General features: G+C 39.6%; 1 protein-coding gene across 1 annotated transcript in view; it reads left to right on the top strand.

Annotated features, from left to right (window-relative positions):
- The window catches only part of LOC139963713 (serine/threonine-protein phosphatase 4 regulatory subunit 1-like), a 60590-nt gene that overhangs the window by 41142 nt on the left and 2793 nt on the right, over positions 1-16655 (top strand). The window contains exons 4-16 of the mRNA XM_071964798.1: positions 781-923; positions 2905-3051; positions 5351-5455; positions 7753-7818; positions 8700-8858; positions 9316-10590; positions 10953-11138; positions 12085-12246; positions 13013-13113; positions 13757-13877; positions 14847-14962; positions 15431-15591; positions 16302-16438. Coding sequence (XP_071820899.1) covers positions 781-923; positions 2905-3051; positions 5351-5455; positions 7753-7818; positions 8700-8858; positions 9316-10590; positions 10953-11138; positions 12085-12246; positions 13013-13113; positions 13757-13877; positions 14847-14962; positions 15431-15591; positions 16302-16438 — 2879 coding nt within the window. The remainder of the gene's footprint in view (positions 1-780; positions 924-2904; positions 3052-5350; positions 5456-7752; positions 7819-8699; positions 8859-9315; positions 10591-10952; positions 11139-12084; positions 12247-13012; positions 13114-13756; positions 13878-14846; positions 14963-15430; positions 15592-16301; positions 16439-16655) is intronic.

Genomic DNA, 16655 nt, shown 5'->3' with positions numbered 1-16655 from the left:
ACGTTCGTAGTGTTTAAATATTCATATTATGGGCGAGGTTTATTGGGTTCCCAACGGAAAATATCTAGGAGAACAACAAAGTTGAAAGTTGCAAATTTTTCGACTTTTATGCCACCATTTGAAGTAAAATATAAATAGATTAGCTAGTTATGTATGTCGTTATGGCAAAGTGGAATCAGTGAGGTTGAGAAAAATCATAGAAAAGGACGCAAAATGCTGCTTTAAGGTCAGGCCTATATTATTATTTCAGCTGATTGGTGTTAGATTTGGTGTGCTTGGGTAGTATTCTCATAGGAGCGTACTATTCAGTCACTAACTGTGATGTTGTTTAGCTGAAACAGCGTCCACAATGTAAGTTGTAGTTTTATGAAGGCTAGAAGAAAGTTCCAAGTTTGAAAGGGATCAGTGTACCATAGTGGACATGAAACTTGCTTTGTAATAAGCGAACTTCTCTCTGTTTTTAACATGTATCCTTGGTATCTATCTGTAAGATCATAACAATGTGATGATCAAATTACTGTTTTGATTTGTTGGTGGAGTTACCATGACTACTCCCAAAGCCAAATTTTCCCCACAAAGTTCTGTGGGTCTGATTTCTTTACATCATGTTTTATGTTAAGAGACAAACAGCAGGTTATGGTTCTTTTATATTATGATGGATGGTGCAATGTACTTTAGAAGTTCAAGTTAGATAGAAAGTGCCTGGTTTAGTTTCAAAGAGGTTTCTTTCTAGCAGACATCAATTTTACTCCTTTTCCTTTTTTCTTTTCCTTTTTTCAGAACCAATGGTTCGTTCTGAGTTGATGGAACAAATCCCACACCTGGCTATGTTCTGTTCAGAAAACAGGGACTTCTTTCCCAATACTATCCACGACACTATTTTACCAACGGTGGTACGCTACTTGACAGATGGTAATAACCAGGTAAGTTAAACTGAACTAGATCTTGAATGCCCATTATTAGACCATTAGGGAATTGTTGACTTCCCTCATCAGATTTCAGGTCCTTGGTCTGCATCTCAGTACTCCATCTTTTGGGGATGAATTTTAGTCCAGAGAAATGATACAAGGAACCTTGTCCGATTGTCAGTAGCTTCATAACAAAAGGGTCTTCAGAAGAAACATATCCAAGTCAACCACAAACAAAACAATTAATGTCTGCCAAAATAAAACAATTTTAAATAGATTTGCTCCTTTCAGGAAAGAGAGTTAAAAGATGAAAGTTTCCTCTACAAAAGATATCTTACTTGTATACAACTATTTGGGAGGGAAGTACATAAAAAATATCAAATTATGTCATTTATACTTGTGTGGAAATTTTTTTTTTTTTTGAAGTAGGACGGTACAATTTTCTGCAGGCAACGAATATTTTAAGATCTACCCAAAACATCTCATGGGGCCTCACGGTTTGCTTCGAACAAAGATCATTTTATTTCCTGAAAAGCCGGGAGGGGCCCCCTTACTTTTATCAACGAACACTCTAAAATGACTGAAGACTGTTTTGCCTCTTCTTAATAAATTAAGTTCTGTCGGAAGTTTCTGCAATACATTTTGCATTTTCTCGCTGTTACAGAGTATTTATTTGCTAAGGCCATTAACCTGTGCTTGAACTAGCAGCTCTGTGTGGTATGCAAGCTAACTGTGAAGGGGAAAATGCTTTCTCTCATCACTAGCAGTACAATAGTTAAAATCACTCAAAAAAGCACTATGACGTTGACGAAAATATGCGCAAGTTAAATAGCAGTTGGGTTAAACAAGGGACGACTGACCTGGCCTTAAAAAAAAAAAATGGTAGAAAAGTGATTTCCTTATTTTATTATTATTTATGATTTAATATTTATTTTATAACTCGATGGTATAGAAGAACCTTGGTGATACTGAGTTTTGAAATATCACTTCTAGTAGAGATAGTTTAGAATCCTATCATTTTCTGATGTCCATGGGATGTACAAAATATGGAACTTATTTCTATCCTCTCCAACTTGACCACTTAGACAGTTCGAATATCAGCATCAAAAATGTAGTCATGTTTTGGGTCATTTCACATTAGACATCCCCCCCCACCCAAAATAAATGATTAGTACCATTATTTGAGTTGCTTATAAATGATCATTCACAGTACTAGTCCATACCTAACTGAGCAGTGACCACCACGATGCATACATATATACATACATACACACAGACGTACACAGGCGAATGGTTGATGGGTAAGCTGACAAAAAATTGAAAATATAATTAGTACTCAATAGGACAAATAAATGATTGACATGCTTAGAGGAGAGAGAGATTGCTAGGTGTCATAGCTTTTCTGGGTTGAAGTCCCACTCTGCATTTGGTCATCAATGCAGCCACACCTATACTGACAGCCTAAATTGCCTCCTCTGTATTTTTGATAATGCTGCTATAATTACCAGTCTTGCAGCTGTATTTTCTCCTTTGTCACAGACTCACAGTACTATTCCTCTGTTAGAGGAGAAATAAAGGTACATAAACCCATTAAGGTTATTGAAGAAAGAAGAGAAAAAAGTCTCAAAAGATGTTATTAAGCTTGATACCTTGTTGAGAGTCCTCCCTTCATACTAGGTTATGATGGATATGAAAAAAAAGTTCACAAGACTGCAATCACACAATGAACGTGTGATGTGATTGAGAACAATTGTTTGTGTTTGGCATATGAAACTTGCTAATATGAAGCTTCATTACTAAGTAGTTGGCAGTGATAGTAAAAGCTCCACAGTTCAGCCCCCTCCCCTACCCACACACTGCCCCCCAACAAAAAAAATCCCATAAAATACACAACTCCTGGTATGATGTACAGTACTGTATGTTCCAAGCTGGAGGTTTTTATTGGAAATGATATTTAGCAAGAGAATATAACACTTTCAAACGATTTTGTCTGCAGGTTCGAAAAACAAGTCAGGCTGCTCTTCTGGTGTTGTTAGAGCAGGAGTTAATAGACCACAGGGACATGATTGACCAAGTTTGCCCAGTTATAATCCAACTATCAAGTCAGGAGAGTTCTGACGATTACAGAACAGAAGCTGTTGCTGTAAGTAGACTTTTTTTTCTAGTTTTATAAATTTTCCGATAATTCATTTACATTCCCATGGAACTTCCCCACCCTTTCTCCTCTATCTAGAATACAGAGATATTTTGCCTGTGAAAGTGGTTGAACAAGTGTTATTTGATAAAAAAAAATATACAATGTGGATGAAAAATATACATCAGTTTTTCAAAGTAGTAAATATTTGTGGCTCTGTCATAAAATAGTCTCAATGAGAAAATGTTTAAAAGAAACAGATACCTTAGTGTATTAATATGGATTACTTAATGCCATAGCCACTTGTACCAACAAAGGAGATGTTGTTTTAGGTCAGACTGGAAAGAAATATTCCATTGGATTTGTGGTTCAATATCGGTGAAATATTGAACATTTTGTTGGAAAACCTATTTGTACTGTGAAGTATCAGTTGCAGAGATGTTTTAGCAATTTGGTCAATCAGTGTGTCCTCCAGAGCAGGACTGATTGTTTAAGTTTTTTAAGACGGAAGGATACAAATTCAGTCAAATTCAGCTGTATTCTTGCGCCACCACGACAGAAAACAGAGCAGTTTTTACCGCTACGAACTGCCCTCGCATTGGATGTATACGACTGCCTTCACAGTAGTCATCTTCACCTGTTTTCTTTATGATTAAAGATTGTGAGTTAATTTATGTAAACCTGATTGTCTGTCCTTCCAATCAGCTGACAGCATCATCATCTCCTGCAATCTCTCACAATGTGACTCGGGAGGTTATCATCTTGTAATCGTCAAGGCGAGGGGGGGGGGGAGAAGAAAGAAAAGAATCGCTTGTAATTCTATCTTGGATTTCCAAACTGCTTCTTTCCCTCCACATGAGGCCCTGGGCTCATTATGCAGAATTTTTCACCAGAATCACACCATAGCAGCAGCAGCAGAGAGAGAGAGAGTGATGGAGATACTGCTACTGCTACTACACACAGTGTGGAATGCATAGAAGCGAAGAAGAAGAAAGTCTGCAGGCGATAATGCATAGCTGTGCAGCAGCGGTGAAACGAGCAAGCTCGCTTAATTTATGCGCATAACGTCCTTTTGTCGATGAAAGTGGATTTGAGCAGGGCAATGACCTCATTACCATGCTCATTTTTGCCTATGACGGTCTTTATCCGTGCGATGTCGGTTGCAGCGTGCTGACGTTGGCGTGTGTGCGATAGTTAATTGGATTTCTCCCTTAACACGATAAAGGTGCGGAGCAAAGAATCTTCTGCGAACGGTTTTGACGTCTTTGTGAGGAGGCAGGCCTTTCAGTGCTGGCATGTTTGTTTCTTCTTCTTCGGGAGGCAGGTTATCCATTTCTGTAATTGTCTGCTGACAAAAGGACACCAAAATTACTCTTAGGTATAGGCAAACTGCTTTCTTTAAAACTGGATAATTGGAAACTAGGGATTACAAGAAATACGTGAATCTTTACATAGAAGCAAGGCTGGAAGGTGTTTTTTCGATGGGAAACGAGCACCTAGACACTTAATAATTACCAAGAGGAAGAAGAAGAAGGTATTGGCTGTCTTCTAAATCGAATTCACGAGAGAAAAACAAGTGAATTCCGTCATCGTTACAAGCCCTGCATAATCACCAGATTCGGCAGTCTGCTTTCAACATGACAAGAGAACAGAACAGCTGTATGATGTAGACAGGAGTTAAAGAAACTATGACTACAAGACCATTATGAACATTGCTGTGCTTTCACTGGGTTTCCTTGTCTGAAGGTAGAAAACACAACTAGTTTACAGGGCGAGTCTTAAGACAGCGCTGATGGTTTATTCCAAAAGGAAGGAGAAAGCTTTGGACAAGTCAGGTGAAAGACATGGGTAGTGAGATTGTAACTTTCAAAGATGATCTTGCTACTCTGTCTCTCATCCTGAAATGTCCGCTCATACGTCAAGCTCTACCAGCAAACCTCTCTGGAACTCACCATACTTTTGTAACAAACACACACCGGTACTCGGGAGATGGAAATATTTGAGTACCTGCAATGGAACATGGACAATCAGTGTGTGTTCCTGGAGATACATATAGGGGTTGTTACTCAACTGAACTTACACCCTACATTGCCTACTCTCCAATGAATTCTTGTTACGAACTTGACTTGAAATTATCCGATGAGTTAGCAACATATTGAAATTCAAAGTGACATATTTGAAGGTGAATTGGAGTAATAAAAGTCACAATAGCTCAGAGTAGTAAACTAACAGCAAACCACCCAGCTCTCTTGCATAAATAAAGCCCTACCTATATGATAACTTGGCTCACATTTCCTTTTTTCTGCAGCTTATGAGCAAAGTTTCTCCACTGACGGGATGTGAGATCACAGAAAGGTTTTTCCTCCCACACTTCACCGTTCTGTGTAAAGATAGTCATTTCCATCTCAGAAAGGTGAGAATTTCACTTCTCCATACACATTTACTTTTCTTCCGATAAATAAATTGAAGAAATTACTGCAGTGTTTTGCTAATATATGTTGTTGTGTGTGTGTGTGTTAATCTGGTATGAAGGATGGACTATGAAAAGATGTTGAGTTAAAAGATTTGCAACAGGATCTTAGGCTCCCAGCACTACAGACATCAACTGTGTGGGAGGGGGGTGGGGAAGCTGGGTGCAGAGCAATAGAATAATTGAACTACACTGTACTTCAATAAGATAGAAGTGTACGTTCCAGATGGGAATAGTGGTTAATTTATTCCTTTTCAAAGAATTTACATTAGTCCGTTTGATATCAAAAGTTGAAATTTTTTCTAAGCGAAATGTTGTTTATCTAGATGGGAAAGAGTTGTGCATCAGTATATCTGCTTCTAGATTCTGGACCAGCATTCACCACACTTGCTGTAAGCATGAGATGGACAACATACAGTACTCAATTTAACATCCCGATGCGGTTCATGTAGGACTCTTCCAATAGTGATTTCTTGGACATAATCTGTCCCCTCTCAAATTGTGGTTAGCCTATGATGCTTTCCTTTCATGATTCACTCTTGTGGCTGGCCTAGCCAGGACTTAGAGTTAGCTTACATGATTACAGTCTGCTCATCTAATTGTAAAAAGTAATCCTGATATTAAAGCCCATGGGATCGGTTGATTTGACAACTGGAATCTCTGAAATATTCACAAAGACAGGCTTGATGTTCCAATTATGACAGTGGTATCACAGGTCTGGCTTGACCGAAACAGTGGGCAGCATTATGATGGGGTTATGGTTCTAGAAACAGCATGATTGAGATTCAGGTCAAGTAAATTAAACCAGGGTTTAATTGGTTCCTGATTCTGGAAGGGGGGGGGAGGAAACCTCCTTTGAGAATACTGTGTACCAGATGACAAATCCAATTTGAGTATTTACCTAACCTCTGATTCATCCTTTTGGCTTTCAGTGGTTTATCATGTTTTGGAGGGAAGGAAGCAAGTGGAAAACGTTTTCCCTAATTGGCGAGTTGCCATTTTAACCTTGTGCTGCCTTTGTTGCCTTAGATTTCTACTGTAGGGTGGTGTGCCCTAAAATTTATTTTGGATTCATATCTTGATGATGTTAGATCCTACAATAATAGTGTAGAATTGTAGAGAAGGGCCTACTAGATATAGAGGTAGAATATAGCCTACTTAATATAGGGCAGCTTAGCTATGGGAAGTATCAGTGGGCGGTGCTAAGTTGCCTTGTGACAGGTAATCCAACAGTGGGAGTAAAGAGTATTCTTTGGTCTTGGTTTGTGTAAGACTATGATACAAATATTGAGTTGCAAAGCTAACTAAAGGAAGTTTTTTTCTTTAAGGCCTCAAAACCTGGAGGAGTTGTTCTTGTTTGATGAGGGTTATAGAATGCCACAGGTGATCTCTGTAAGGTGGTCATCCCTGCTGGGGTATTCCATTGTTTTAATGCTATCCTTCCAATCTATGTCCCTAAGGTCACTGAGTTCTCAGTGGGAGTGTATAAGCAAGTGGAATAGCATTTAAAGATTTATTTCTATGAGTGACAGATGGACAATTTATTTTAGAGGACATTTGGGGGGGAGTAGGAGGGTGATTTGTTAATGGGGGGTTCAAGAGTAAGGGGGAGGGGTTGGTGAGGAACAGTTCTAGCAGCAGCAGGCAGATTCCTGATGACAGTGCAATGTTTCTTAAATAGTGATTTCCATTGACCTTTAGAGAAGTTAAGAATGGAGTAGTCTTGTCATCAGAATATTATGTTATGACCTTAAATAGCTGTGTGCACTATTCCTGGCTTGCTACAAATGAGTGCCACAATTTTGATTTACTCAACAAATAAATTTGCTTTTAAATTGCAAACAATAAATTTTGGTGGAAGAAAATTCCAATAATTCAGACGTCACAGAGCCACCAATGTTTTGTTTTGGTTAGAAGTGTTGGCAAAAAATCAAATTTTTTAACCATCAAATTTAGACTGACGTCTACTCAAGATTCTCTTGTGTATTGAGAGTCATTTTGCAGCATTATTACTGCTCTAACTTTGCTGAATGTTGGCATGCAGTCAAATATTGAACCGTTTCTTAGACAGAGCTACTTGGCTGACTTTGCACACTGATAACATCAACAATAAGTGTGTGGAGTGTTCTGATGTTACATATATGGACAAAAACAGCTTATATTGGCATTGATTTGCATGTCTCTCAATATATGGAAAAAATGTTTGTATACTAAATGATTTATTCCTTCCCTCTTGGTAGGTCTGTGCTGCTAATATTGGAGATATTTGCAATGTCGTCGGTCAAGAGTCCACAGAGGCGGAATTGGTAAGTCTGAAAATTAAGAAAAAGACAAGAGAATTAGTCCTGATAGTGAAATTGGGGTGATGTCACATTACTAGTTACAGCTGCATTCTGTGATAATAATAATAAATAACATTTATATAGCGCTTGATGGATCTGTTGCTTTACATTGCGGTTGTTCTTAATCCAGAAAGAAATAAAGTTTAAAGTAGGGCTTGAAGATGAAACTGGAGGAATTCGTTCAATTTGTGGCACTGAGTAGGAACATGAAATGAGTGTAATCATATGATCTCTTAGCTAGATTTAGGGATATCCACTACAAGAGTGAATGTTACTCAGCCTGAATGACACAAAGCACAACCCAATGGTCACTTGCGACTTCAATTATTAAGTCTGATGACAAATAGTGGCAGAAATACATGCTGTTGTTATGACTATGGCCATTGGGCAGGATGTTGAGGGTGCACCCAAAAGGTGTGTGTCCCAACCTCCAAGATGGCATTACGGGGTCAGTATTATCATTTCACTCTTCGCCCAATTTATCCGCAACACCTTCTGTGCAAGAAGAAGTAAATATACTGGAAAAACAGTGCCCATCTGATCTACTTTCAAAAATAATATTAATACCATTGTATCAGAAAACAATTCAAGAGAAAAATTTGAAGATCATTACGTCACAGATTTGCTTTCATAGCAAATTCTTTTAAGTTAATGTTAATATTTGAGTGCATGATGTTTCCTAGTAGTTTAACACATGCTTCTTGGTAAAAAAATTTGGTGTGTGATGCTCTCATTAATATTCCTTCAAAGATGGAGAGCAATATAGCCTAGGATCATAACATGAAAGGAACACGTCCTCGGACATTTGACACTTGATAATTACATTTTTATTTCCGATCAAACAGCTCCCGAGGTTTGAAGCTCTCTGTCAGGATGGTGTCTGGGGCGTCCGTAAGGCATGCGCCGAGTGTTTCATGACCGTCTCGTGTGCAGTCTCCAGCGTTGTGAGGAGAGACAGACTATCACCTCTCTTCGTTCAGCTGTTGTGTGATCAGTCAAGATGGGTGAGTCTGCTGGCTGACTGACTCCTCGTCACCTTGAATTAATAATAAGAGTCTTTCTGAGTCAGTGTGTGAAGGGAATGACAGAAGCCTATTCCTTCGATACAGCCCCCTCTGTCCTTCAGTCCCAGCTGATACTGAGTTTAAACTTCATGCATAATGTTTCAGAGCGTCCTCGAACCATCAGAATAAAATAAGCACTGTGTGTGATACATCTCTGAACGGGGGAATCGCTTTGTAAGGAACGTTTGTCAAATACTTTTACCAAACCATAAGGTCAACAAGGAAATCAAAAGAGAAAAATATTTTTGACAAGTGAAATAATGGTAGTTTCCACATATTTTTGTCCTAGCCAGTCTGATATCCAAAGAGAGTCACGTAGTATGTGTTTTGGTTTAAGCAGCGTTAGACATGACAGGTCATTGAAACAGTATTTTTCTTTGTTTTATGCCACCTTTAGGTGAGAATGGCTGCCTTCCAGAACCTTGGTCCTTTTATATCAACTTTTGCCGACCCGAGTATATCAGGGGTTCAACTGGTCTACAACCAGGATGGCACGGTACATATACGTATGGTTGACCCCGAAGAAGGGTTACACGATTTGCACAGCTTCGATCAAGCTGAGAAAGATCACATGGAAGGTGTCCATGCCGGTGAGTCCCCATGTCTTTCGAACACCGATACATTTGAGATCCAACAGGAGACCCCAAATCCAACTCCACTTTCCACCAACGTCCTAACAAGTACTGCTAGCCATGAAACGGCACCCTCCCACCAACAATCACAGGACCAGGCGAAACCTGTCCAGGTGTATTCAGGAGTCAATGAAGTTAACTTTACGCCTGGTGGCACCAAACCCACGGCCGCTGCGGGAGATGGTCCGCGAGACCCATCCGTAGAAGATGGTCTAAAACCCGTAGGCCCGGCCGCCGATGAGGAAGCGGAGTTTAATTCCTTCCTGTACTGGAGGCAACCCGTAGAAGTGGTCGGTGAGAAGAAGGACCCTCCGGTCAGCGATGATAGTCCTGCCAATGTATCTTCTAGTTCCAATGATAAAACAGACAAGGATAAAGCTCAAACTGACTATTCTTTATCAAGTGTAGACCCTACTACTCCTTCAGAGAGTAGCTCAGATAGTGGCGACGAAGTCGAAACGACGAGTCAGGAAAAGTTAAGAGAAGCAGAATCCCTGTTGGTCAACCAGGTCGTCAGCTCTGCCACATTTAACCTATCGCGGCCGTCAGAAGATGGTGACCAGCAGTCAGACTCAGGAATCAGTAGTCCCGTCACCGTGACAGAGGACAAGGACAGTTCTCCTCCCAAGGAGGATGGGAAGAAGACCCCGCAAAATATTGACAGTATCAGTGCTAATATCGCCCAGATGAACGTGAAAGATCCGTCCAGCAGCATAGACAAAGACGAGCCAATGGAGATTGAGGAGGAGGAAGAGGATGATGATGGGAAGAAACCGACCGTAGGAGAAACCATAAACACTCACGAATCGCTGCAGTCGGCAGGCGTGAACGTGCACAGGGCAGAAGAGAACGAGTCCGTCTACGAGTCTGAGACTGTGACGAACATCGGAACGAATCACGTGATCGGAGCATCCCTGGAAGATAAGGGAGTGGGGTTTGTCAACGGGGTCATGGAAGAACAGTTACCGTACTGGTCACAGTCTGTGGAGGACAGACAGGGACTGCATGGTGACTCCAAGCTCTCTCTCACGAAATTTCAGGTGAGTTGGTGTTTCAATTTTACTGATACACACACATGAGTGAGAATGAAGCGGGGTTGTAAATACAAAGAACGGAAATAGTATGTTTTTAGCCCCTGGCATTGATTACCACATTTGTTCAGCTTCTGAGCAAGTCACACAAATTTACCCATCTTATTGCTTCTGATGACCTGCCCCAATTCATTGTCTTTTTTAGTTATCTCATAGGTGTATAAAATATGCTTGGCATTTTGCAATCAGAGCTTGAGCAACATTTAAAGATCCCAAGTGTTGCTATTATCGTTAGTCCCCTCTGTCACACATAACATTGTTCTTGTATTGTTCTTATTTCCCCTAAATTACCCTCTTCTGAATTTTCCCAGAATGTTATTCCAGAGCAGCTTCTAGAGCAGTACTTATCGATGACGGATCCCACCAGAGCTCAGACCGTAGACACAGAGATAGCTAAACATTGTGCGTACAGCCTGCCTGGCGTTGCCCTCACTTTAGGAAGACAGAATTGGCCATGCTTGAAAGACGTCTATGACACCCTAGCCTCAGACATGCAAGTAAGTTGTTGATATGTTCAGACGGAGTTCACATATTTTCTAATGTGCTTTTAGAGCAGCTTATTTTTGTGTATGTTTGGTCCTATCAGGTGTTCCTTCAAAAAGGAACGTAATGTAATGAACGTCAAAGTGAAACCTGATTCAAAGATTTGTTTTCTGGGTGAGGCAGCGAGTAACCAAAATGGCTGTGTGCGATCCTCTAGCATTCATCTCGCAGACACTGTTCCTGTTAAGTATTGATCACATGGTAAAAATTGCAGTTAGAAAATTTTCCAAAAAATCTTGAGTTTTGTGGAGTCCTTGACAAGGAATTTGACTAGGGACACTAATGCTGCGTTAACATGGTATGTTGTTAAGGAATAACATTGTAAAATTGATCTGACTTAACGCTTTTAAGGTTGATGTAACCTTGATTATTAAAATAGTTCATGTATGCCAGAGAGATTGCACACTGTGATTCGTCAGTAAAAGTTGTTCATGGACAGACAGAAAACTAGGATTGTAACTGTAGCGTGATATTTACTCTAGATGGTTATAATGTAGGGAGCTATGGGCAAGTTCAGCTCGTCTTCAGATATTCCTTGGAGATAAAGCCATCGATGGAGAGTGACTCTCACTTGATTTGATATTTGTTATTTGTTCCCAAATCCCACCACAGCTGTTTTCCTACACGTCTGACGTTTCTAGCTTTGGCTCTAAGGAATCATGGTGAAAACTTCATCCTCGTTTAACCTCATAGATTTGATATCAATTGTCTTCGGATTAATAGTAGGACTATTGAAAGCACTTTCAGTGTATCGTGGATTTCTGCTACATTTTGGGGTTCCAAAAAACATAACCTGGTTCAGTAAGGTCGGCTTGTGACCAATTTATCTTCTCCTACTGAACCTTCTCAAGAACAGGGTCAATCATGTTATCTTATTTGTACATATTTGTCTCCTTTCAGTGGAAAGTACGTCGGACACTGGCTTTCTCAATCCATGAGATGGCTCTCATCCTGGGCGATGAAATTACATCTCTAGATCTCGTTCCCATCTTCAACGGTTTCCTGAAGGATCTCGACGAAGTCAGGATAGGCGTTCTAAAACACTTTGCAGATTTTGTTAAGGTGAGGAAACTTGATGCTTTCGATGAGGTCATCACAATTGATCCTCAGACGCTATGGAAAACAGTTTTCCAGATTATTTCTATTTGCTCCATCATTCTTGAATTTAAGTTTTTAATTCTATTCTGACACATACTTCCATTCTGCAACCTCCTGTGTGATTGGCAGTTTGTATTTATGAATTGTCTGTATGTAAAAGTATGCTGTCAATCCAAGTAATGCATAATTGAAGGGATAGCACTTCAAATTTGTTTAGGAATGACCCATATGCAAGTGAGGTTTATGAATGAAGTGACTGGACTATTAAGTCTAATTGCACAGACTGGCATGTTGGGTCCTCAGATGCAATACAATACAAAAGACTTTGATAATATAAAATGACAGTTTTGAAATAAATCACAATTTCTGTCAAATGTAGTTGAATGTCGTCTAAGTGTGCTCTCTTGTGTATATGAAGTTAGAAGATAATGTTATACATTTTACAAAACATTGTCTTTGAAGCCTTAAAAGAGCATTCCACAGTTTGATGTTAGCGTAAAAGGTGCTTACCTGGAAAACCTCAATAACTACATAGAAGTTGCTAGTACATTCCCCGCCTGCCCCCCCCCCCCTTTAAGTATAATGTATCAAGATGAATGTGCTGGCTTCGAGTCATCCTTTGCATAGATAACACATACACTGTGTCACATGATAAGTTGTTTCATTGGTACCCGAAATGTCTTCGTTTTCACCCTTCAAACCTTCATTCTCCATTTCTTATTGATTTCAGCTTCTCAGACCTCAACTCCGTCAGCAGTATTTAAACCGTATGAATGATTTTTTAACGACAGACAACCAAAGAAATTGGAGGTTCCGGCTAGAACTAGCAGAGTAAGTGGTCTGGAGACTTTCAATAAAGATTTGTAATTGCATTTGGTCGTAAGTTTTGAAATCGTTTGTCAACCTCCATCTAATGTGAGAGACCGTCTGTGTGGTTGAAAACTGTTTGGGATTGTTACCAATCAGTATGTTTCTCAGCATTTAGTCCAGTGCAAATCTGTGTCCCAGAAAGCAGTGATTATCTTGTTATTATGTGTGGGCAAACCCACGGATGATTTTGTCTAACCTTGTTTATCCTGATGAATGACGAAATTAACGGCATGTCCAGGTACTATTGTCTTTCTTTCCAATTACTCTGTGTGGGCAGACACAAAGTAGCAAACTCAAAAAGATTAAACAGCTGGGGTTCTTATGATTAACTCTCTTACTCTTTCTTTATTATGATTTTGTTTGAGTAAATGTAATCTAGTCAGTGTCTGGGGCCTAATGCTATTCTATGAGTTGAACCCAACCTTGATTATTCAGCAGAATCGGGGGGGGGGGGGGGGAGGTTGTCTGTATCCTGCAACCCAAGTAAAATATCATCATATATTAATCCATATCATCATATCTGTATTAGTCCATAGCTTTAAACATCTACAAACATTTTTGCTTCTGACATTGATTAATGAATTGTTTGGTCTTATCATTGCAGGCAACTGATAGACATGTGTGACTTTTACTCACCAAGGGAAGTCTACGATAACATCTTACACATTGCCATGGAGTTAGCGTGTGACAGAGTAGCGGATGTCAGATTTATGGCTTATAAACTGGTAAGGACTCTTCTTCCATCCTACAAATTGACAGCGCTTATAGTTTGAAATGATTACCATGCAAATTCTTCAACATAACATGAATGTTTCCAGAGGTGTGAAAGGCCTGGAGGAGGTCTTTACACATATTTGTCACTTTCTTTTGCCTGGACCTGCAAGCTAACAACACTTGAACCATAACGAACTCTGCTGCCCCCTTCACAGCTTACATTGGCTAACTAGACAGAACAATTTTAAGCTATAGTTATGTAACGGTGGATGTTTTTAGGTAAACGTTTCTATTTCTTGTGCTAATAAATGTTCTCAATGGATAAGTTAACCTGTGAACTTGTAATTTAATTCCTTCCCTTTGGCTACTGCATGCTATGATTTCTCTACATATGCATGACAGTAGATTTTAAGTGTCATCTTGGGCACCAATCATATGCTGCTGAGAGTAAATGTTACCGAAATAGTCCATAAGCTGCTCATCATTCTGTCAAAAAGTAAAACTAGCAGTAGCTAACCCTTTGAGACTTTCACTTGACACTGGAATATCACGCAATGGATCAGATGTTGGCCGCCGCCTAGTAACTTTCAAAGTTAATATCTTGCAAGGAAAACAAATGTGGATGTATTTGTAACTTGGAACCCCACAGTTGATGTGTGGGTGCGCCCCTGCAGTTAATCCTTAAATTCAGACTTAAAACAGCAGTGGGCGGTAATGTATTCGTTGGTACTGACTATGCTCCTGGGAAGAGGCAGTTCTGTGATTGCTTAAGTGTATTGAATGTAAACCATGGTAAATGCCTTATAAAAGCATAATCAGTCAATGGCCAATTGTTTGACAGTTAATGGGAGTTGTTGAACTCAGCAGAAGAAGAGAAAGTGTTTTAAATTTAAATTTTCATGTAAGGGATATTCAAGTGAGTATGCAATGGTCGTCTTCCCAGTGAGCAACAAATTTTTGCATTTTAACTTCTGTTTCAGATAAGCCGTGTATCACGCATAGTGGCTGCCTCAGGGAATCTGGAACTAATGAATGGCATTATCAGACAGTTACAGGACAAATTTGCTCAAAGCGAGAAATGGTTCGAGAGACAAGCGTAAGTACCACAAGCTTTACCAGACTAAGACCCAGGTTACTCTGTTCACAGTTTCATCGACATATATAGGTTGACTTGTGTCGAACCATTATCAGTGGGTGTCGGTATTGGCCCAGACACCTCGTGATCCATTTTACTACCACACCAGAACATTTAAATCACTACTTAATATCTGGAAGTAGTTTGGAAGTTGCAGGCTCCCACCGGGAACAGTACTTTGAGTACTTTTTATCATGTTGTGGCAGTTTTTGTTAGAATTTTTATGCCTAATACTAATGAGCTTCAAGCAAAGCATTATGTATGCGAGAGATGTATAAGCATTCCGATTTTTAATTGATGCTATTAACTGAATCTGAGGAACAAAGATGGACTGTAAAAGATCAAATGAGGGAGGTGGGCTGCTGGTTTAAATATTGTTATAAGACTTGAATTCACGATGTTAACTTGCCATCTTGTTTCATCCTGTAGGTTCGTCCACATCTGTCAGAAATTTATTGAAGAGCAGTCGCTGGATATGGATCAGTTTGCGATGGATTTTTTGCCGAGCTTGTTAGACCTATCATTAGATCCCATTCCAAATGTTAGGATAACGTTGGCTCGGACGTTGGCTCAGTCTGTCATGCCCCTAGGTAAGTGGACCTTCTTCTCAACACTTGATGGGAACAAAATAATCCTCTTTGGAATTGACAGCATAGATTTCTTAAGACTTTTTCTGAAGTGACGCGTCATTGACGATTGATAATGTTTCCTGTCTAAATGTGAAGACTGCGATGAACCCGCTACTCATGAAATCAATTATTGAGAATGAATTTATTATTAAAGATTCGGTGATACGCATTAGAGCCATTAATACAGGGAGATTTTCTTTTGCTGGATTTTTTTTTTTTTTTTTGGTACGACTGATTACTCAACCCATCAATAACTCTCAGCGACACATTTGTTTTCGTCTGGTCATGTTTCAAATAGGCTGCATACGTGAATATGAAATGACCTAAAACCCTCGTTTTGAAGATTAAGATGGAGACAAATCTTCATTCTAGAAGGATCTTCTCCAGAGGCAATCTCCAGGAATGCCTTTGAAGAAGAACTTACCATGATTGAAAGTTTCAGCTTGATAATAACTGCAAAGATTACAAAGCTGATGAGATTTAATTGGATTCTGTTTCTGGTTACGAAGTTGATATTTTCCTGATATTTTCAAATCTACATGAGTCACACCTGTCGATGAATCTATGATTGATGGTATGGTTTAACCAGGAGATAATAAGTTATGCTATTATCCGGTATGCTTTCTTGGTAGCTTTTGTGATGTTTTGTTTATATGTTTCCTATCTGACAGTTTACTTCACTACTACACTCAACCCTCATCGGGAGAGGTTGATGGAGGTGCTCTCTAAACTCGCTGAGGATGAAGATGCCGATGTCGGTTACTATTCCAGGCTGGCACCCATCGGCGAAACCACCATTCCAGACGATGTGAGTACTTTGTCATCTTATAGCTTGCCCTGAGTAGAACAATGACTATCAGTGCAGTTTGTGTTCTTGCTCAAAGGAAGATTGTCCACTTATTGTCTCATTATGATGGCAATTTAGGTAGCCTAACATATAAATGTTATGGTGAAATAAATCCTAAGGTTACAGAATGCCACACAATTTAAAAAATGGAATTCTGACAAAGAATTCAGCAATCCCC

The sequence above is a fragment of the Apostichopus japonicus genome, chromosome 3, assembly GCF_037975245.1.
Source record: "Apostichopus japonicus isolate 1M-3 chromosome 3, ASM3797524v1, whole genome shotgun sequence".
Lineage (NCBI taxonomy): Eukaryota > Metazoa > Echinodermata > Holothuroidea > Aspidochirotida > Stichopodidae > Apostichopus > Apostichopus japonicus.
The sequence above is the reverse complement of the archived record's forward strand: the minus strand, read 5'-3'. Positions and strand labels throughout refer to the sequence as shown.